Genomic DNA, 17,563 nt, shown 5'->3' on the forward strand with positions numbered 1-17,563 from the left:
TTTTGCTCATTATACCAAAATTGCCATGCGAACATGTCTCATGATTCATCTCCGCCTTCACTCACCACTACCATGTTCTTCTTCAGAAAGCAGACTGTGATACTTTAAAGCATTCCTTAGCATTAATCCAATATGATGATTTTTCATATTCTTTCAATTTGTTCCTGAGGGGAGGGAAAAAATCCCATTCCCACATTAAACCCACTAGAAGACTGGTGAGCTACAATGAGATAAGGATAAAAGGATGGGAACCATATTTTTTCCCTTGCCCCCTTGAAGTCAATGGGCAAATTGCAAATGAAAATGGATGGCAGAGTTTGGCCCTTTGTCAAAAGTATATGCTGAGGCATATCTCATCCCCATTCAAATCAAATATAAATTTACACCCCCCCCCACACACACACCACCTCTCCCATTGCTTTAGGTGGTATACAAAAGAAAAGAACAAACCAACACTGGAAGCGAAACAAAAAATCCTTAAAAATAACTCAGAAACAACAGACAGTAAAACTCTTGACTTGGGCTGCATTCCTGTATCCACTTTTTTGAGACTAGGACTTGCTACTTCAAATCCATCCCTTTTTAGAAGTATGCAGTTTCAATGATTATTTAACAGCTTTTTGAAACATTGGTACTGCGAGCATAATCTGACAATGGGTGCAAAACACCAAGTTGTTCTTCTTCATAGGCACCATTCTTCTTGGCACTTCCATTTTCTTTCTCTCTTTAGGCTAGCAGGGGGTGGTGGTAGCTCACAAGAGCCTCTGCCCCAACAGTGAATCATCCTGAACAGAATGAATAATTTTTCCTGACTTTTCCTAATTTCACATTTTCCAGACAGAACCACCAGATACATTTTACTCGTAGGTTATTGCGCAAAATTCTTCCTGAATCATTTTGGTGACTGGTTTGATGCTACTACCAAATAAAGTCAGATCAAAAGGAGATATGAATGGACAGAGAGCTGGATTGTGTTTTTTTAAAAAAAACTGTATTAAATAGGAATCTGGAAAGACATACACACACATTCTATCTCTTCATACATGTACCAAGTAAATGTGTCCAGGATTTCAGCCTTAGAGGAATATACCTTTGCTTTGTGTCATACTAGGAGAAAAGGACTTTCCATGAGATCATTGTCAAAAGTTATGCCTCACACAGGAAAAAACCACTCATATGTTGCTGTAATAAGGGAATAACCAATCCAGAGCAATGCTCCACCCCACAGTATTGACTGGTGTGAATGTGTAAATGCACACAGGGGAAGTACAGTATAAAGCTTTGTGGCCTGAATTCCAGTGGAAGAACTTGAAGTCTGCTTAAACTTCCATGAGAAAGATCTGTGAGGAAATTTAGACTCGGAAAGGTAAAGTCTAAATGTTCTCTCTTTTGCAACTTTATACATTTTCTTTGGACATTGCATATACAGTATGACCTTATATTTAAAGTTGTGTGAAGTATTCTACTTTAAAATGCAAGCATTTGTTAAGATTTTGTTGGGTGAATTGTGTAAATAATATTTGCTATATGTATAAAAATGGTACGAGCTCCCACACTTCCTGTTAACAGCATAGCCATGCACACCTGTATATAAAATATTTGTTCAACCTTTTAACTACAAATGTTACTTCAGTCTCTGTTGAAAGACACTCAAAAATTTAGTCTTATGTTGGGCTCAGTTTTGACATATATATGAATTAAAACTAATTAGGACTATTAGACGTTCATTGATGGTACAGCTTGTGCAGCTTGCGTTTCAAATGTATTTCCTTAAGATGAAATGCAGCTAAGGTTTCTAAAGCAAATGAAGCATATTAAGCACAGCAGAAGCAAAACTCAGGAGCATCAAAACTTTTTTGGTGAGGAGGGGGTCTAAGCAGGATATGCAAAGGAACATCCTTTGCTTTCATTCACTGCTAGAAAGCATCCATATTTCAAAAAGCAAAAGGAAACAAATGGATAGTATGGAACGTTTGCAAAACCTATCCGGCTTATTCAAATTATTTCCATACTGTGCAGGGGAAAAATATATTTTGCTCCGATTTCTTCACCAACTCCTCTAGCTGAAACAGGCATGAATAGCTTATCCTAGTGTATTGTAATTACCCTCCTTCCAATAAACTGAGATGCTTAGGTATCATATAAGAAACTCTAAAGTGTTGGGGTAGAACAATGTGGTTTATGGCTGAATGAACTTAAAACTCACATTAAGATAGCACATATTGAATGGAAGAAAAACAACTTGGAGGCCCTAAATCCAGTTTCTTATTTGAGCAAAGCGTGACGACGATTTTGGAATACCAGACAAGAGTATCACCCTCTTTAAATAAACACACAGCAAAAGAAATTAATGGTAGTCCGTTTTCTTTAGGGGGGTATAAGAATTTTCTTTTCAAAAAACACAAACCACAGACTTGCAGTGAATGCTACTGCAAAATGCACCTTCCACTAAATCAAGAGCCTTTCAGAAGGCTGAGGTTTGGGACCTTACTAACCTTTTATTCATCTTTTACTGAGTCAAAATTCTCTGCAGCAATAATCATGGATTAGCCTCAGGTTGCTACAACTGAAAAGGGACTTTCAGGTTTGGCAGTAGTGCATAGATTTGGCAGGGCTGTCTAATTCACAATGTATTCACTGGCGACCTTTGCAAAAAACTGTGACACAGAACTTGAGAGCAGAACACAAATAGGTTCTGCTTGGGCCTTTCAGTGCCTCTCTGTTTTCAGCAGCTTGGAAATACAGAGCATATTATAAGGACCCAAACAAAAGTTTTGTTTTGCCCTCTTCAGATTCCTTGCCAGTGTTGATAATTCAACAGCATCTAAAAAGGTCTGGACAAGCGGGTTCTGTTATCTGCTCCATTCAGAATACAGTAAGATCTTTCCTCTAACGTTCTCCTGCTGCTCAGGTCACAAATTCCCTAGCACTTCCTTGGAATCCTGTTCTGGCAGAGTCCATAACTCACCGGAAGGCGTTTTAAAGGTCTCTGCCTTCACCTTTTCCTTCCATTCTCACCCTGTTCTGTTAACCTGAGGTACTTTGAAGAAGATGAGAACAGAAAGAAAAGCACAATATGTCGAGGCTGCAAGGAAAGGAGAGGAAGGGAAACCACAGGACAAATGTGAGACAAGAAAAAGAAAAGAGATTGAAAAGCAGAGGTGGGTCAGGCAGAAAACACATATAAGGGAGAGGTGTGTGTGCCAGAGTGCAGTGAGCATAAGGAAGGCAGCCTGTCAGAATATGTGCTGATCCTCCCCCTTCCTAATCATAGCTTTTACTCACAGACAAAACTCCCTCCCTCTCTCATTCACTCACTCACTTTAGGCCAATCCGTCCTCCTCTCTCTCTCCCTCTCTCTTTCTCATTCTCTCTCTCTCTTTTCTCAGTGTTTCTCTCTCCCACTCTGAGACAGAGTCAGAACTCCTCTCACTGACAGTCACAAACATCTATAGCACTTACTGAATTCAGAGAGGGAACCTGCAAACAAAACTTCACAGAAAACTTTTTGTTCTTGTTCCAGAGAATTTGCTGAAGAGGAAGAAAGGAAGAAGAAGAAGAAGAAGGAAGGGAGGGGGACAGACACAAGCAAACTGTGTGTGAAGTGGTGGGGGGAGAAGAAAAGCAGTGCCTTTTAAAAAGGAATCACAACAACTTTTGCTGCCAGGATGCCTTTGTTTCAGAAGAGAGGATTTTTGCTGGTGCTTTGCTGGATTACAGTGAGGAGTTCCCCGACCCCAGGATCTGAGGGGCACAGTTCAGTCACCGATTGTCCATCATGTGCCCTTGCCACGCTCTCAAAGGATGTGCCCAGCTCTCAGCCTGAGATGGTGGAAGCAGTGAAGAAGCACATTCTGAACATGTTGCATTTGAGGGACAGACCCAACATCACTCAGTCGGTGCCCAAGGCTGCGCTTTTTAACGCCATCAAGAAACTCCATGTGGGGAAAGTGAGAGAGGATGGCTTTGTGGAAATAGAGGATGACATTGGAAGAAAAACAGAAATGAATGAACTTGTGGAGCAAACTTCAGAGATCATAACGTTTGCAGAATCAGGTGGGTGCTGTGGCAGGGGGTGGGAACTCAACTTGAATAGGTCTCAGTCAGAATTGCAATTAACTTCGCTTTTCTTTTCAACAGTAATACTCTTTGTGAGGTTACAGGTTGAGAGAAGGGAGAGAGTGAAAGCATGAAGGGATTTGGGTCTCTAGAATTTAGCCTTGGTTTCAGATGCGTTGATTACACTTATGAAATGCAGCCAGCCAGTGAGGAGGGAACTATATACCACTCCTAGGCTGAAATTTTGAGTAAGTGGGTTTGTCTCCCTGGTACATTTGTGAAAAGAACAGATAAACAGTAGACTATTGAGGGTGATGATTGAAAATGAAAAACAGAGACAGGAACAGACAAATAGGGCAGGCACTGTGAAATACTCTGGGCAAAGGAAGACAGCTAAAATCAGTTTTCAAACCCACTCACTGTAAAACCTGTGAGTTTTTGAGAATATGTATGTTTAATGGTACTCAATCAACAGCAAATATTCAGGGCAGCAACAGTGTTAACAGCTACTGTCAGAAAACCTCAATAGTAACTGGGACAAATAGTTGTAGATGAACCCAATTGTAAAGCTGACATTTGCACACTGGGGGAAAGGGTAGGGGAGGAAATATGGTATTTCTGAGAGCTCCTTTCCAAAGAATGCAACATTGATAAGGTGCATTTTTAAAAGAAAAGGCATTGTCATATCGATTCTCCGATCATACCTATGACAGGGTACATAGAGAATTACTTACTTCACCATTAAACAGTAAGCGTATGCATGTGCCTGATGCTTTCTATATGTGTATTATGCTAAATGTTAACCCTGGTGCTTAACATGTATGTGTGTTTGTGCATGCGTGTGTGTGTGTGTGTGCATATTCAGATTTACCTGTCTATGCCAATAGTTATTTAATCCACATAGGTTTAAAACGGCTACTGAAAACTTTCCAGAAATTAATTGTGTTGCCTAGTTAAGGCATTTTCCCCCTGTTGCCAAGACAGCTTGCAAGGAATGTCATTGTTTTGCTTGGTACAGCATATGGTAGGCAAAGTATGCACAGGCACACTGAGCATTTTTGTTTAAAAGTTTGCTGCAGCAATATAAACAATTAAGACAACTCTCAGAGTTTCCAGTCCTGAAAACCTGTTGACTCAGATGTTCTGTTTGCATAAAAAGACATGCAGAGAATCATGCGTGGTTTTAAGAGCAGATATTCCTGCTGCTAGCTGCATGAGTTCCAACTATACAAGAAGCCCTGGTGGTTGGTGTCCTTGTAAATCTTATCATACCAGTTGTTTGTCTGGTAGGGGAATAATAATGATGATGATGATGATGAAGAAGAAGAAAAGCACACTCTCCTTTTCAAAAGATGAGTAGAATGTCTCAGTGCCTGTGACCATGTGGAGGTACTCAATGAAGGAGTGAACATTCAGAAGCAAAGATATTGCTAGCCCATCTGATGGACAGATTTTACCACAGTTTACCGCAGCACCAGGCTGAGGGGAAAGACACATGGAATGAGCTGTGGTTTTGAGGCACTGTGTGAGTTCCAGTAGTTTGCACTGTATCTGCTTAAACCAGGCTCCAAAGGCAAGAGTGACACGCTTTAACAGCGACACCCACTCCAATTGGCTTACAGAGTCACATGATTAATATTAGCTGTGCCATTGCCCAGAAAGTGTCCAATAGTCCAGCTACTCATCCCCCCCCCCCATCTGCAAGCTACCAAAGAGTCAAACTACTCCAGCTTGTATTTTGAGGAAGCATTGGTATTGGCAACTACATTAATTTCACACTCTTCTTGCTGCCAGTACAGCACACCAGGGGTCAGTATATTTTGGGCATTTCTGCCCCATTTATATATCTGCTCCAGCCCCCCGGAAGCATTTTTCTGTGTATGTTAAATTATATTTTTTCCTTCTCATCTCATTCTCCCTGCCAATTTCTTTGAAACACTGAGATATTAATGCTAAGGGAGATGTTGTGGGACTTGCTGGGAAAAAGAATTTTACATAAAACCTAGACTACTATTCAGTGATTCAGTCATACAGTGGCCCATATGGGCTTAAGCCAGTGTCTTGAGGTCATGATTGCTGGTTGCATATTATTCCATAACTAGGTCAACTATTCAGTCTTTTTCTCAGCCACTATCCACAGTTCTTATATTTCTTACAAGTATTAACCTTCTCAAATGCTTTCCCTTCCTGAGAGTGGGTGTCCAATACTAAAATAGTGCTGGTGTCTTCTGATCACTCCTGTGGAAGTGACAGGAAAATCTAGCCGTCCGCCTAATGTCAAGGAGGAGGTCTGCAAGGGCAGGGATCTGTTGGGGATCATGAGTGGTCAAAACCAAATCTGTGGTGTGTTCCAGCTGTGTTTGAGTTGAATGGTATACTGTGGGAAATATTATTCCTCAGTAGCATTTTACTCGTGTCGCGGTTCCTCAAGCAACCACTGTCTGAAAGGGAGGCAGTAGAGAATCAATGGAAGTGAATGGCAACATGTTCTAAAGTTTTGTCAACCGATGAAAATAGAAGTAGTCTAAAGTGCTCTAATTTAACTGTCCCATCACTCCCAGGAAGTATGCAGCAGTTGCACTACTGATGTTAGAAGAATAATTTCATCTTTTATATTTAGGTATCTTCCAAGATGCCATATACAAATCTGACAAATGACAGGCACATGTGTACAGCTTTCAATTTGCCCCTTTGGACTAGCACAGATTAAACAGGAGAACGTTCTAGATTAGAAGATGCGGGGAACACGAGGGCCAAAGGTGAATATACTGACTCCGTCCCAAAACACAGGGGTTGTCTGCTCCAGGTGATCAAGAAAATTGTGAAAAGGTGCCACTCACATTCCAGGCCTTTGTGGAAACGAATGCCTTCAAATGTGGACAAGACTTTTCCCTGTGCCAGGGAAAATGGGTTCTAGTGAGATATTCAAGTTATAATGTTCATAATAACACAGTTAACAAAAAAGAGTTGAATTTTTAAAATAAATTTTCATTAGTAAGGCAAAAAAAACATTTCTGCATCAGTTATGCAGTAAGTTAACTATGGTAAATCGGAGGTATAACTTTGGCATTTTGGGGAAAATAATAAATACTATTTGCTGAAAATAATCAATAATGGTTTGTTGACACAGCAGCCAATTATAAATTAATTTTGTTGGCCCCTGTTTAGCCAATGTTAGCAGTCCAGTCACCACCTCCATTTGCCAGTGGGGTTCCTCGGAGTAGGTGACATTGACATTCCAGTGACTGTGATCAGTGGTTAGACAAGAATTAATAGAAATTGTGATCCGGGCTTTTATCGGTTATAGCCTGAAGCTGAGCAGGGTTTCTCAGAAATAAGTTCCATTCATTTTAGTAGTACCTGAAACCCAGTAAAAATAAGCAGGACTGCAGTCTGTGTTACATATCTTTTTTAAGATTTGATAGCAAAAGGGGGGGGGAGTAGATACATCTTTTAAATGAATTAAATGAAAAGTACTGGAAGTGGGAGAAAGAGAATAGAACGAAGGTTTCATTCATTTTTAAAATGATCTGTTTTTCTGGGGGTTCAATTTTTTAAAATTCCGAATAGAAAATCAAATAGCCACTAGAGGGCATTCTCCAAAGGCTTTTCCCCATCAACTTCATTCTACCTAAAAATTTCTTTTACCCAATGGCTCTGCAACATAAAGACTCTGGTGCTTCTCTGTAGCTCATCTGACAATCTTATTTCCTGCACAAAGCATAAAAAGCACCAGAATAGTGAACTTCAGGGAGAATGTGATATAATGAAACAGAGCAAAGAGAAAGAGAGAGAAGATAAAGTTGATAGGCCGAGAGACTAAAATATAAGATATTTGTTAAGGTCACAGTAGTGTGTTTTTGACAAGACACTGAGAAATCTACTTATGATTTATAGGCTGGGCTGGCTGGTTGCTGTTGTTGTCATTATTACGTTTCTAAAATGGTCCTCCTTTGCTTTACAACCTGGAATCTTTTGAACACCAAATTTATTTTCTTTTGCTGCAAGGAATAAATCCACTTCCAGTGAATCTGCTTGAAAGAAATTTAATTGGCACCCAGTTGTGAATCTACCTAATTGAAATATAATTGGAAACCAGTTGTTTCCCCTTTGAAACTTTTTAAATTTGAGAGAGATAGGAAATACATTGGTGAATGGGGCCGTGGGAGGGTAGCATGCAAGTACGAAGTTCCCCTAGGAGGAATGTGCCAGGGCATGCCCTCGAGAGCCTATGTGCATGCCTCTGAGTCCACATAGATGGGAGCATGTCATTGCAGGGATACATAGGAAATGGTGGGTGTTTGGAATCGCTTGAAAAGGCCAAGAGCATTTTTTTCCTTCCGGGGGGGGGGAGGCATTTAGGAGTTTTGCCTCACTCTTGACATCTACTTCAATGCCTGCATATAGACTGGGGAGGTGTCTCCCTCTAGTGAACTTGGCAGCTCCAAAACAAAGACTATGTTTTTGTTTTTAAAACCAGGTGATCCCTTCAACCATCCGCCATCCCTAGCATGGCGTACTCAGTTCATCTAAACTGTTAGCTTATGACAGGGCAATTGTGATCCTGACTAGAGGTCAAGGTCATTCTTCTGTGTCCTGTTGCCCTCTCCCACAATCCTCAGTTGGCTTCTCCGAAGGCAGAGCTGCAGGAAGTAGCGATAAAACCAGTACTGCTGCTATTGCTGCCACCCTCCACACAGTCTTTCTCCTATGCTTCTAAGTGTCTGAGGCTTGGCCCCAGAGTCACACGACCTTCCTTGTTGCATTGCAGATTTGGATGTGCTAGGATGTTAACTTCAGGTGTCTACTGCTGCTTCTTGGGCCCTGCTGCTTTCTTCAACTTCCAGATCTTGAGAAAGCCCCAGCACATTAAGAAGGGAAATTTCACTGTGGGTAATCACCACCCCGTGATATTGCTTTGATGCTATAATGCATGTGTGTCAAGGGTGAGGCGGCAGCAGCAGCCACTGAAGGAAAATGGGTAGACAAAGGCAGCATGAGAGACTGGGAAACAGACAGAGGTGTGGCAGGGACTAGCAGACCACCTTTGAGAAGAAATAGGGCTCTAAATAAATGCATTAGCGTACGCACGATTGGGTGTGTGACTGTGGCTTAAGGCTCACACATCTTCTATCTATCTGTGCAACAATGTTAAACCAGCCTCTGTGTGAAGTTGGCACGTGCACACACAAGTTTGTAAATGTTTTTATTCTGGATGTGTGTCCACACATTCAAAGCAGAGATGGGTGGTGCTGAAGCAATGGAGATCTGTATATGGGGGCAATTCCAACCCGTTTAAAAGCCATTTCAACTCTTTTTGTTCACTACAGTGAGTTCACGATAGTCTTCCAATAAGGCTGCCGTTACTGAAACCTCAGTTGCCATGGTGGTGGCAGAGAACCAATGGAGGCAAGGCAGCGGGTGGAGGCCAAACCTGGAGCCCAGCGTTGCGCGCGTGCCGCTGGGCGCTCACAGTCTGGGACCAGTGGAACCTTGCTTCCAAGTGAACATGCAGAGAGCTGTGCTGTTAGTCTCATTAACTTCAGTGGGTTGGAACTAGAGATTTGTTGAGTGGAGCTTTGCCAGTGGACAGTTGAAGGACCCCCGTCCAGGAAAAGTATGGAAGGTGGGTGAAGGAAGGAGAAAATTGACAAAAATCCCTCCCCTTCTGCTTCCACGAGTGAGAGCCTTCATTGACTCACTAGTCTGCCTGCAAATGAAAGTAATGCTTTCATTCGCAGAAGGACTGCTCTAGATCCCAGACAGACAGACAGACAGACTTAAATAAGAGGAACTTTTTTAGATTGGGCCCCAAAACCATCTCTGGTAGTGATGGAAGTGTCATGTGAATCTCTTGTGTAAGCGGCGTAAAAGGTCACAGCCGACAGCTTTTGTTGCTGCTGCTGTGATGTAATTATGTGACATGCCCATTCCACTTCCCTGCTGCAGTCTCCTGTCTCCTGTAAAATGAACCACAACCAAGACTTAAGCATTTGCCTTTCTTTTGCAAGATAAAAGAAGGAATGAGAACAATATTTAGGTAGCTTGTCTGGAACGATGAGAGAACTCTTAGGTGCTTCAGGATAGGACAAGATGGGGAGAATGGGCAGCGAGAGGAGTTTTGTTATGCAGCTGCTTTCTGAAGACAGAATTTATGGTTAATGAGAAACCGTGAAAAGCACAAACTATGTTTCAGCCCTAGTTTCAAGTTCTTTAACGATGGCTCTGCTCTGCCTTCCAAGTACAGTGGTACCTCGGGTTAAGTACTTAATTCGTTCCGGAGGTCCGTTCTTAACCTGAAACTGTTCTTAACCTAAGGTACCACTTTAGCTAAGGTACCACTTTAGCCTCCCGCTGTCGCCTCCATGCGATTTCTGTTCTCATCCTGAAGCAAAGTTCTTAACCCGAGGTTCTATTTCTGGGTTAGTGGAGTCTGTAACCTGAAGCGTCTGTAACCCGAGGTACCATTGTATCAGCTGCTGGAACCCCAACAAAGGGGAGAGGTGGTCATGTGTTCATGTTCTGCTCCCTGCTTTGCCACAGGCGTCTGGTCGGCCACTGTGGGAACAGGGTGCTGGACTAGATGGGGCCTTGGCCTGATCCAGCAGCCTCTTCTTAGGTTTACTTTGCCATTGTGCTTTTAGCTTCCCCGTTGGCGAGCTGTTGCTTAATATTTTAAGCAGTTTTAGGGCAGAGGATGTTTAAATGTTGGTAGAATCATTCAAGTTTTTGGGTGTATAATAACTCCTATAACCCCATACAAGAAATTATGCATATTAACTAACTGGTCATACCTAGAAATTGTTTGAGTCAACCATACGTGCCTTTATATCACGCATCTTCAGAACCATGCATGCTAATGGAGTTTAGCTCCCAGGAATATGAGATAAGTCAAATGTCTGTGTAAGATCAGAAATGTTTATGTCACACCAAACACTAGCCTATTTGCATTATCAAGCAGCTTGTGGCATGGAAACCGAGTGTGCATAGTGGGTTTCCAATGTTATTTTTGTCTTTGTCAAACTCTAGCATGATTAGGAATGCCACTCAGAGTGGGATCTTGTAGATGGAGAATGGGACTTGCCTATCAGTCGCTCCCATTGAATCTGATGGGATCCATAAGTTGCGGTTTACAACAGTGTTGGGAAAGTGAAAATCTATTCCCTAATAAAATCAGTGTCATCCAAGGCAGGAGGAAGGTTTACTTATGGTTTACTTATGAGAAGTGGGCAACTGTCCATTTGAGTTTCTTGCAGCTTCTCATTTTTCCACTCTTATGTTCAGTTTGCTCCATTTTCACATCAATCTGACATTATATTATAGTATATTATGTTATAATATTATTTTAACAAAAATATCATTATGTTAGTGCATATGTCTGCAAATATATACATTTTATATTCTTTTTTTTTTTTTTGCTAATATACACATTAATGCAAGCAATTTCCCCCACTATAATTGTGTTTGCATTTTCACTAATATAAGCATTTTTATCCAGGCTCTCCCCTAATAAATGCTTTTTTTGTAAACATTTTTGGTTGGAGAAGTGTGAATTTGGTTTGCTTTGGTTTGCTTATTGTCCTGGGAAGTGTGTATTAGGTAAAGTCATATTAAAATGCAATCCACAGAGAATTCATCCACGTTCAATAATAATAATAATAATAATAATAATAATAATAATAATAATAAATATGATACCCTGCCCATCTGGCTGGGTTGCCCCAGCCACTCTGGGTGGCTTCCAACACACAGTGATCATGAGGAATTGGACATACATTGTGACTAAGCTACCATTTAGCCCTATGAGAAAGAAGATTAAGGGCTGAACTTGGGGACAACATCACCATTGTAAGAATAAACTTGCCCTCTGGTGTGTGGCTGTGTGGCACTGACAGTCCTTGCAAAGAATCTGCAACAAATGTTTAGTTAATGTTACAGACAACATGCTGCATTCAGAATGGGCCATTCCTGGCCAAGTGTTTTGAACTAGCCATTTCTCAACAGCTCCTGTTCTAAAACTATATTATAAATCACACACATTTCATTGTCACCTGCGGAATGAGATAAGGAGCGAAGAGGAGGGTGCCTTTGAATGCATTTGCACTATTTACGTAGTGCATGCACATGCAGGTGTGTGTGTATTTATTAACCAGTCAGTCTGATGTTTAATGTTTGCCACTATTGTCCATTACGATACAACTAAGAAAAGCAAACCAAGATAATCCAATAATAGATTAAAACAAAAAAAGATTTCAGAAACAAATATAGATAGTTCAAGTGTGGGGAACCTTTGGCCCTCCAGATGTTGCTGAACTAAAACTTACATCGTCCTAACGATGGGCCATACTTGCTGGGCCTTGTGGGAGCTGCAGTTAAGACACATCTGGCAGGCCAAAGGTTCCCCACAAAGATAGAAAACGCCTGTAAACACAGCCCAAAAGCAAGCTACTGTAAAACCAACAGCTTACCTCATTTTTTTGGGGGGGGGTATTTGCTTACAGTGCAAAATAGAACAACTTAAAACAGACGTGAATAATTACAAAATTTAAGTAGCAAGGTGTTTTTACACTGAATAGTTTTTCCATTGGCAAATTTAAGAAACATACATAAAAGGGTAAACTCTACCATCAGAGTAGAAAACAGAATTACTTCTATTTGGAAAAAAGACTGTTATAATTTAAACCCTTGAACTGTTTTTAAGTGTATTAGATGCTGTTTTGTTGCCTTATAATTGCCTTATAATTTCCATCCTCATTTTTCTAAACAACTGAGACCAAACTGAGATGGTAAATTCATATTTCTACATTTAAGTGGCTGAGATAAGTACCAGGAGATATGGGTCGCATTGTCATTAATATGCACATAAAAAAACAGGTCTGTCATTTCTTTCCTCCGGCAAACAGCCTTCCCAGGCAGGCAGTGGAAATCCTGGACAGGTGTCTGGGAGCTGGAGCAGTTTTGGGATGGATGCAGCTGAATAAGCTTAAACTGAATCCTGATAAGATGGAGGTGCTGCAAATTAGGAAGCCATCTGATGGGGCTGGAAATACATTGCCAACTATGGGTTGGATTGCATTCCTCCAGTAAAGACCAAGTTTGTAGTCTGCTGGATCTGATACTAATGGGGAATTGCAGGTGGAGCTGATGCCAAGGAAAGTTTTATACCACCTAAACCTAGAATAGAACCTGTGACCTTATATCAGTCAAACCTAGTTGTGGTTACCCATGGACTAGTTACACCCAAACTTGACTACTCTGCATGGGATTGACTTTGAAGATGGTTTGGAAACCTCAGTTGGCGCAAAATGAAGCTGCATGAATGAGGGCCAGGAATTCCAAGCACATGATACCAGTTTGCACCAGTTGCTCTGGTTACTAGTGTATTTCTGAGCTTAAGTCTAGGTGCTTGTGTAAACTTGGAAAGCCTAAATGGTTTGTGGCTGGCTTATCTCAAGGGCCATCTTCCTGTTTTTTAAGATTAACTACCGAGACCCTCCTCAAGTGCCCACAAGTTTGGTTTATGAGGCTGATGCACACAATGGATAGGGTGGGGTGGGGGGTGGCCCCATGGCTGTGGAACTCCCATCCTATGAAACGATGAGTGCAGGCCTTCAGAAGTGCCTTGAAGACTCATTTGTTTCAATGTTTTTAAGCCATTGGTTTGGTACTTGTGATTCTAGATTCTATCTTGTTCTTTTTACCACCCAGCTGCATATCTGTTGGATCTATTTCAGAGGTGTATGGGGGGGCGGGGCGGGCGGGGAGGAGACCAGGCTATAAAAACTATAAATAAATTATGAATGACAATAAAATTTTCTACTAGCGTCAGGGGTTGTAGGGAATTTTGTGTGCAGTGATCTGATTCATACAAAATATAATGTGTGGGACACACATTACAGCATGATGACATTTGTGGCTCTGGCTGTATCTGATCCTTTGGACTACAGACAGTTGGGGAAATGGCAAGGTCTTAATCATGCTCTCTGCCCCAAGCAAACTGACCAACATATTAGCTTGCCCACTGGTGCATTAGAAAGCCTACTACTAAACATTTATATACTGCTTTTGTTGACTTGGCTGTAGCTATCGAGTCAGTTGACAAAACTGGTTTTGGCATAAATTAGTCAATACTAATATTGTCAAGAGTGTATTATGCTTGCCCCAAGAAGTCCATAATAACATGCCTTCCAGAATAAGAGTGGGGATTTCCAGTTCTCTGGGTGTCACAGTTGCAATTAACTGAAGGTTGAAACAATGGTGTCCTCTAGCTCCATTGCTCTTGAATCTTTATCTTAGTACTGCACTTGTGAGATTACCAAACAGCTAAAGAAATGCATATGATATATGATTGTCACACCCATAAATAAATTTGTGAAGCAAAGGTTCACAAGTGGAACTGTGCATGTAAACTGATAAATATATAGTTAAATGTGATGATCCTATAGATTTAGCTGAACATGAAAATTCCTGTGCATTCAGCTGTGCACTTCTTACCTGAAAGCACTCTTAGAATGCTGGTCACTTCGTGACTTAGGTACTAGATGTGCACAAAAATCCGCCTACATATTTAAGGATTTCCTTGGCCTAGGCCAAGATCTGCATGACATCAATCTATGACCCAGAAGGAAGGGTGAAATACAATGTTGTACATGTAAGGGCTTGCAAATGATGTGTTGAATTATGCATGGCTAGGTGCTTTTCCCAAGCTCAGTGTCTTGTCTTACTGGCCCCCTATATATATATATATCCAATGCCAATGACAGCAAAGGGGGGGGGGAGCAGAAAAATCAAACCTACTGTTTTAGCTTAGGCAATGTTAGAGCATCACAGTGTCATTTGAATTGCAGAACAGAAATTATTCTGTCATTGCTAATTAGTTTCCCCCATCTCTGTATCTTTCCCATTGTAGGTCCTGCCAAGAAAATGCTGCACTTTGAAATTTCCAAGGAAGGCAGCGAGCTATCAGTAGTGGCTCAAGCTGATGTGTGGCTGTTTCTCAAAGTCTCTAAAGCGAATAGAAGCAGGACAAAAGTGACCATCCGCCTATATCAGCAGCAGAGACTGCTGCTAAAACGCAACTCCCAAGGGGTGGACGAGGATGGAGGTTTGAAAGGAGAAAAAGGTGAAATCCTCATCTCTGAAAAAGCAGTGGACACTCGCAAAAGTACCTGGCACATTTTCCCAGTCTCCAGCAGCGTCCAGCACCTCCTGGATCAAGGAAAGAATTCCCTGGATGTGCGGATCGCTTGTGATCAGTGCCAAGAAACTGGAGCCAGCCTGGTGCTGTTGGGAAAGAGGAAAAAAAAGGAAGAAGATGTAGAAGGGAGGGAAGGTAGTGAAAGCACGGGAGAAGAGGAGAAGGAACAATCACACAGGCCTTTCCTGATGATGCTTGCCAGACATTCAGAGGATCGCCAGCACAGACGGCGGAGGCGGGGTCTTGAGTGCGATGGCAAAGTCAACATCTGCTGCAAGAAGCACTTCTTTGTTAGCTTCAAAGACATTGGCTGGAATGACTGGATCATCGCCCCACCAGGCTACCACGCCAACTACTGTGAAGGAGACTGCCCCAGTCATATTGCAGGAACATCTGGTTCAACGCTCTCTTTCCACTCCACTGTTATCAACCACTACCGCATGAGAGGCCACAGTCCTTTCTCCAACCTCAAGTCCTGTTGTGTACCCACCAAGTTGCGACCCATGTCTATGCTCTACTATGATGATGGGCAGAATATAATAAAAAAGGACATCCAGAACATGATTGTGGAAGAGTGTGGGTGTTCATAGGTGTGTGTGCGCAAGTGGCACACCCATGCTCACATATATGTTTGGGACTGCCTTTCTACCAATTTGAAGAAGACCATTAAAAAATACAGCGTACGAGAGAAGACCAAGTGGGTCTAGCCTTTCCAAACAAAACAGTCACATTTCTAAAACAGAAGCATTCAGTGTTCAAAAAACAACAAGAGAGACAGACAAAGGAAAGAAGAATGACGTTGTTCTCCAGGGCTTGGATGAGGAACATTCAAATGGTGCGGGCAAGGGCATTTCCTATCTTATATGCTCCATATTTTATTACGTAGTATTTTCACACTTTATCAACAACAAGGGGAGGTATGTTTCCCTTCCCTATATTACCTATGCATTCAAGCCCTGACAGCAGCCCGCCTAAAAAATGCAGCAATTTGGATGCTAAGTCCAAAATGGTATTAAAATGCCCAGAAAAGCCATGTGTATGAACACTACATTCACTGGCACTTTTTGCTCCCATCCGTTTACCAAGGACGCAGTGAGTGTGCGTGTGTGTGCGTGCGTGTGTGTGTGCAGGTTTCTTCTGGCATATGCATGCACAGAGCACACTTGTGTATATATTTTGGTAAAAGGGGACAATAATGCGCAGGTGTACTCACCTTTATCTTCTGCACTATTTTTGCAAAAAAAAGTTTAAAAAAATTATAAAGAAAGAAAGAAAGAAAATACAAAGTTACATTTCGTAAAGGTGCTTATGACATTAGAACTATGCAACCAAGTTGGTTTGAAACTGTTTACCTGAGAGAGAGAGAGAGAAAGAAAGAAAGAAAAAAATATCCAGACTTTAAAAAAAAAATGGAAGTAACATGTTTAATATTTTTTTTCTTCAATGAGAGATACTTGAAAGGAACATGTTTGTCCAGCTACTGGAGCCAAACATTTCTATATTTTGTAAAAAAGAGAAAAAAAAGAGGTTTTGTTTTTTTTAAAAAAATTGTTTACTATTTGCACTACAAACAATGTTCAACCTGTCTAATCCTTATTTAACAAGTAATTTTGGGGTGGGGTGGGTGGTGGGGTGGGAATGTGGTTAGGGGTGGAAGGGAGTCAAGAGCTGCACTTATTGTGAGCTATACAAGAACTGCTACAGCACACAAAATAGTTATTTTTATTATAATTATTATTATTTTATACCTTTAAGAGAATAGATGTGTACACCAAAGACATTTATGTGAGCCTCTAAGCAGCCTGTTCTTAGCTAGTGTCATTCATAGGTTAGGATCTGGCTTCAAGGGTCGTCAGCAAGGCTGGTTGCATTTGGAAGGGTGTAGATGGTTTCTGGGTGAGCCTGTTCAGTGCCCTGAACACAAACCTGAAGGCTAGATTTGGCTGTGCTATTCAAGCACCCCTAAACTATCAAGGGTGCTTTGGATCCATGTTCTACTTCAGGCCCAACAATAGCTCAGTTGTGAATCCTTCGTATGTACAGCAGCTGTACACTGTTGGAAAACAACTTCCTGTAAGGGTGAATCTATATTTGTATATGTATGTATATATACAGTTTAAGCACTTCAGGCTACACTTTTAATGTTCTTAAAAACAATGAATGTTTGTGTGCCAAGCACAGTATATTAAATGTCTTTTTCCCAGTGGAGGAAACTTATTTAAAACCACACTACTCTATATGAAAGGAATATGATCTCAGTATAAACATAGAAAGGTCTAATTTGGATCCACCTTTGCACCTTTCTCC

The 17,563-nt window shown here is 41.3% G+C and overlaps 1 protein-coding gene across 1 annotated transcript; it reads left to right on the forward strand.

Moving 5' to 3' along the window:
- Positions 1-3,296: 3,296 nt before the first annotated feature.
- INHBA (inhibin subunit beta A) lies at positions 3,297-16,624 on the forward strand. The gene is made up of 2 exons (XM_081164043.1): positions 3,297-4,056; positions 14,969-16,624. Exons 1-2 carry the CDS (start codon positions 3,669-3,671, stop codon positions 15,844-15,846), a joined length of 1,266 nt encoding a protein of 421 aa, XP_081020169.1. The 5' UTR covers positions 3,297-3,668; the 3' UTR covers positions 15,847-16,624.
- The last annotated feature ends 939 nt before the right edge of the window (positions 16,625-17,563 follow it).

The sequence above is a fragment of the Podarcis bocagei genome (assembly GCF_964188305.1).
Source record: "Podarcis bocagei genome assembly, chromosome: 12".
NCBI lineage: Eukaryota > Metazoa > Chordata > Lepidosauria > Squamata > Lacertidae > Podarcis > Podarcis bocagei.